This window comes from Crinia signifera, chromosome 6 (genome assembly GCF_055691185.1).
Source record: "Crinia signifera chromosome 6, ASM5569118v1, whole genome shotgun sequence".
NCBI lineage: Eukaryota > Metazoa > Chordata > Amphibia > Anura > Myobatrachidae > Crinia > Crinia signifera.
In genome coordinates, this window is record NC_139222.1 from 209,366,766 (window position 1) to 209,370,747 (window position 3,982).

The 3,982-nt window shown below is 45.2% G+C and overlaps 1 protein-coding gene across 1 annotated transcript; it reads right to left on the reverse strand.

The window, feature by feature from the left end:
- Positions 1 to 1,004: 1,004 nt before the first annotated feature.
- Positions 1,005 to 1,937, reverse strand: LOC146009694 (paraneoplastic antigen Ma1-like). The gene has a single exon (XM_083150150.1). It carries the CDS (start codon positions 1,935 to 1,937, stop codon positions 1,005 to 1,007), a length of 933 nt encoding a protein of 310 aa, XP_083006276.1.
- Between the last annotated feature and the right edge of the window lie 2,045 nt (positions 1,938 to 3,982).

Below are 3,982 nucleotides of genomic sequence, written 5' to 3' on the forward strand. Positions count from 1 at the left end.
GGGTGCCATATTTGACGGGGACACCAAGGAATTTAGCGACTTAGTCTCGCGTTCGGTATACTGTGAACTCATTTGATCTTGCTTCTGGCACCAGTCCGACAAGGTTTTGAATAAATTTGAATTAGTCCCCACAATGACAGAAACGACTTCTTGCCCTGAAGGGGAATCCGGACATACCAGTGCTAGGAAGGGCAACGGAGGCACAGAAGAATCTGTTGTATGGTCCATGAACTGCAGGTGAGTAGTAACATATCCTAAGTAGGGGTACTTTTGATGACTTAATCCCCATATCACCAGTCCATCAATGGGGTTCAAAGGTAAGTTCGCCAGATGCTGCCGATACCAGCTCTCAAAGATGATTGAAACTTGTGATCCACTGTCCAACAGCACCTTGCAATACTGGCCATTTATTAACGCAGGGACCATTGGGGTGTCTCCAACTATTCCATGGTGCATCAAACTAGACCACTGAGTGCTCCCCATTGAATTTACATCGATGAGTTGGGAGTCGATGCGGGGTTCATCGGCGTCCCTTGGGAGTTTCCCGGCTGTGCCGACTCCCTAGAGTCAGGATGATTTACTCTTCGGGTGTATCCCCCTCGGTGAGGGCATTCAAAACTGCGATGGCCCAGTTGACCACAACTGTAACAAGTATAGTTCCCTCTATCGTCAGATCGTCGAGTATACCCTCTCCCCCGACTCGCAGAGGGTCCTCTGGTCATTTCACGGGGGCTAGTAGATTGTATGGCAATAAGCTGATCTAATTTCTTAGTCTGCTCTTCCATTAGCTTGTATAACTTATCAGCTGGCAGTGGTACTTCAGGGGCCGGTAAAATAACTTTTACTCTTTTTAAACTTTTGTCTCGATTCTCAATTTGGACTTCTTCCAGTTTCACCTCTTTGATCAGTTCACTAAGAGTCGGAGCTGGTACCTTGGACATACTGCACCGCAGCCGCTGTGCCACAGGATTTGTGGTCAATGCTCCTCTCAGCACGTACTTCATTCATTTTTCATCTATCTCTGTTCCTAACACGCCCCCTTTTTCCATTAACTTATAAAGAATTTTGTCAATGCGATAAATATAGGTGGTCAACGTTTCGCTGGACTCCTGGTAAGTATGATTTAATCTGGACAATATGTCTCCCACATCTTCCAATGTTCCAAACGAGTAGTCTAATGCATCAAAGTAGTCTCTTAGAGTGGCCATTCTATTGCTTCTCCTTGTGGCTTGAATGATGCCCATTGCCGGTCCTCGAAGACTTTCAACAATCCGCTGTTTCTTTACATGCTCAGGACATCTCCATTCCTCCGAATGCTGAGAGGCGGCTTCTCTCCAGGCCTCGTAACTTTCTTCCCCAGTGGGTACGGGGAGTATACCGGAAAAAATGCGCAACCGTCTGTAACCACCTTCGTAATGCCATCTCTCAAATTGGCTAACCAGCCGATCCATCACAGTATCTACAGCCGGTTCTGCCAATTGCTCACTATTTGGTTCTGGTCTGGTAGGATTTCTGGGGAGTGGATCCCTGTCATTGATCCTGTCACCCGCGCTGATCCCTTGACGTTCTAAGTGGCCTTCTATCCGCGGCTCCAGAGGCATTTCCGGCCATATGATTTTCCACCTTTGGGTTGGTGAATGGGAAAGTGCGAGCTGGGCTGGAATCAAGTTGGGGTCTAGTTTACTCAAGTTGGTGATTAGCACGGCCCACACTTCTTCTCCCCCATCACTGATCCTTTTATCAATTAATTTGGGTCGCTGTACGCCATATAATTTATCCACTTCCTCCATAATCTCCTCATCGGAACTGCTGCTAAAATTTCCTTCAATCCCAAAACTACAGTCCATATCAAGTCCATGCTTCTGAATCCATTCTTGGATATCATGCTTACTTAAACTTTCCATATCTTTTGATGTGGATCTCAGCAGTGCCTCCATAATGTAACGCTGTCTTCGATCCTGAATATATGAGGTTGACGGTAAGTGCCTCCACCCCAAGCCTTGATGTTGGTTGTTGGGTAGTACCTATAGATATTGTGTATCTGTAGGTGGGCGAGCTTGGGGAACCGCCCTTTGATCTGTATGAACCTTTCCCAACGATTGTATTACACAACAAAAATCTTACTACACTTTAACATATTAAATACACACTGAATAAAATAGCGGAAACCACGGTGTAGACATCCAACACAGTTATTTTTATTATACTGGATCGGAACTTGTATTCGGTCAATCCGATTCCTGGATTGTCTATTAAAATTATAAAGGTTATACAATCCTACCTTAGTTGCTATCAGCAATAACAAATTGTAGCATATAATTCATGTGGCTATCAGCAATAACAAAGTATAGCATATAATTCCGCTAACATATACTCTCTACAGCTATATCCAGTTTATATATCAACAATCAATCATAGTAACATTTCACAAATAACTATTATTATTGCGCAATAATGTGCCCATTAATAGTGTACCCTAGTGTATATAAACAACAAGTATTTAGAACTGCAGTTCTCTAAGGTGACAGAGTCCCCCAGTGAAAACTCCTAGCTTCAATACACTGACTCACGTTTCTCACCTGAGTCCTGTAAGGTGAGGTGTACTATTACTAAGTCACTTGACTTTTCACCTGAGTCCTTTAAGGTGAAGTAATAACTAGCTTGAAATTTCACCTGAGTCCTGTAAGGTGACCTGTATTTATAATAACGCGTTTGAACTGTATCCAGCCCTGATGATCCTCTCTGGTAGATGCACTATCAGCTGTATCTCCCTGAAGTGTAGGTTAGCAACCAAGTATTTGTAATCCAAAAGGTAAATGTGAAAGTCACAACGCTCTTTCACTAAATAAACAATTTGTATCCATTCAATGGTGGTAGACCAGTTTATTGGTATAATACTTATATCCCACTGGAGAATAGATGATAACACCTCACGAACACAGTATTTCTCTTTACGGTACTGCCAGATTAATTACGGTTATAAAAGTAGTCACCTTTGTGAATACTAAGGTATCCAGGGACAGCCGGAGATTATATAACCTAGTGGTATAGCTGTGATGAGGTACACTATACTGTATACCCTGTACGATCTGTCCACCTTCCGCTACCCTCACGCAGTATTACTGACTAGGTATAATAGATTATAATCCCCCAGGAGAAGGAATCCGGAGGCCCATCAGTGATAATAACAGCTCTGTCCTATATAAGGATATCAGCACTTCAGTCAATGTGATTCACTCTATCCACAGCTAATTTCACCTGTCCTCGGTTGCTCTAATGCTTTCCTCTCACAGGATAAGCAAAGGTATATATCTTATAGTATATCTGGACCCGTTAGCTGCGCAGTGAATATTGCAGCCCCAGAAACTGTCTCCGCTGCTATGTAAGGGAATGGGTCCACTTTATCCTATGTGAGCTGCTCCCTGTCACAAACTGTGTCTGGCTGCTTCCCTTCAGTCTATATTTGGGGATAAGGGGCTGGGCTGAATGAGGGCTCGACTCACCACACCTCTAGGGATAGGGAAACGATCCCGCAGCGTCATGCAATTCTCCGCCTCCCTAGTAATGAAGCCGCACCTCCGGCATCGCTATGACGCCATTGCTCCAGATTCCCTCAGGACGGGGCGGACGCTCCTTCCACTTTCACACAGAAGATGCCGCAGGTCATCTACAGCTTGTCGCCCACTCCCCGCTTCCACACCATAGGCACCAAGGTAAGGGATTCGCCCTCCGTTTACAGCACTGGTCTCCGGCTATCTTATACTGTGTGTCTCCGCGCTCACACCCTCCGGTTCACTTCTCTCTCAACCTCCTCCTCGCGCGCTTCTCTAGAAAGTTCTCTCCCACTCCCCTATCCATTCTGTTATACCTGGCAACTGCTCTCCTGGGCGCTCGCGCACCCCAACTTTATTTAGCACAATAAGGGCACCCACTATCACTCTTCAGTCTCTCCCTCAACAGCAGGGATAATAGTAGTGTCCGC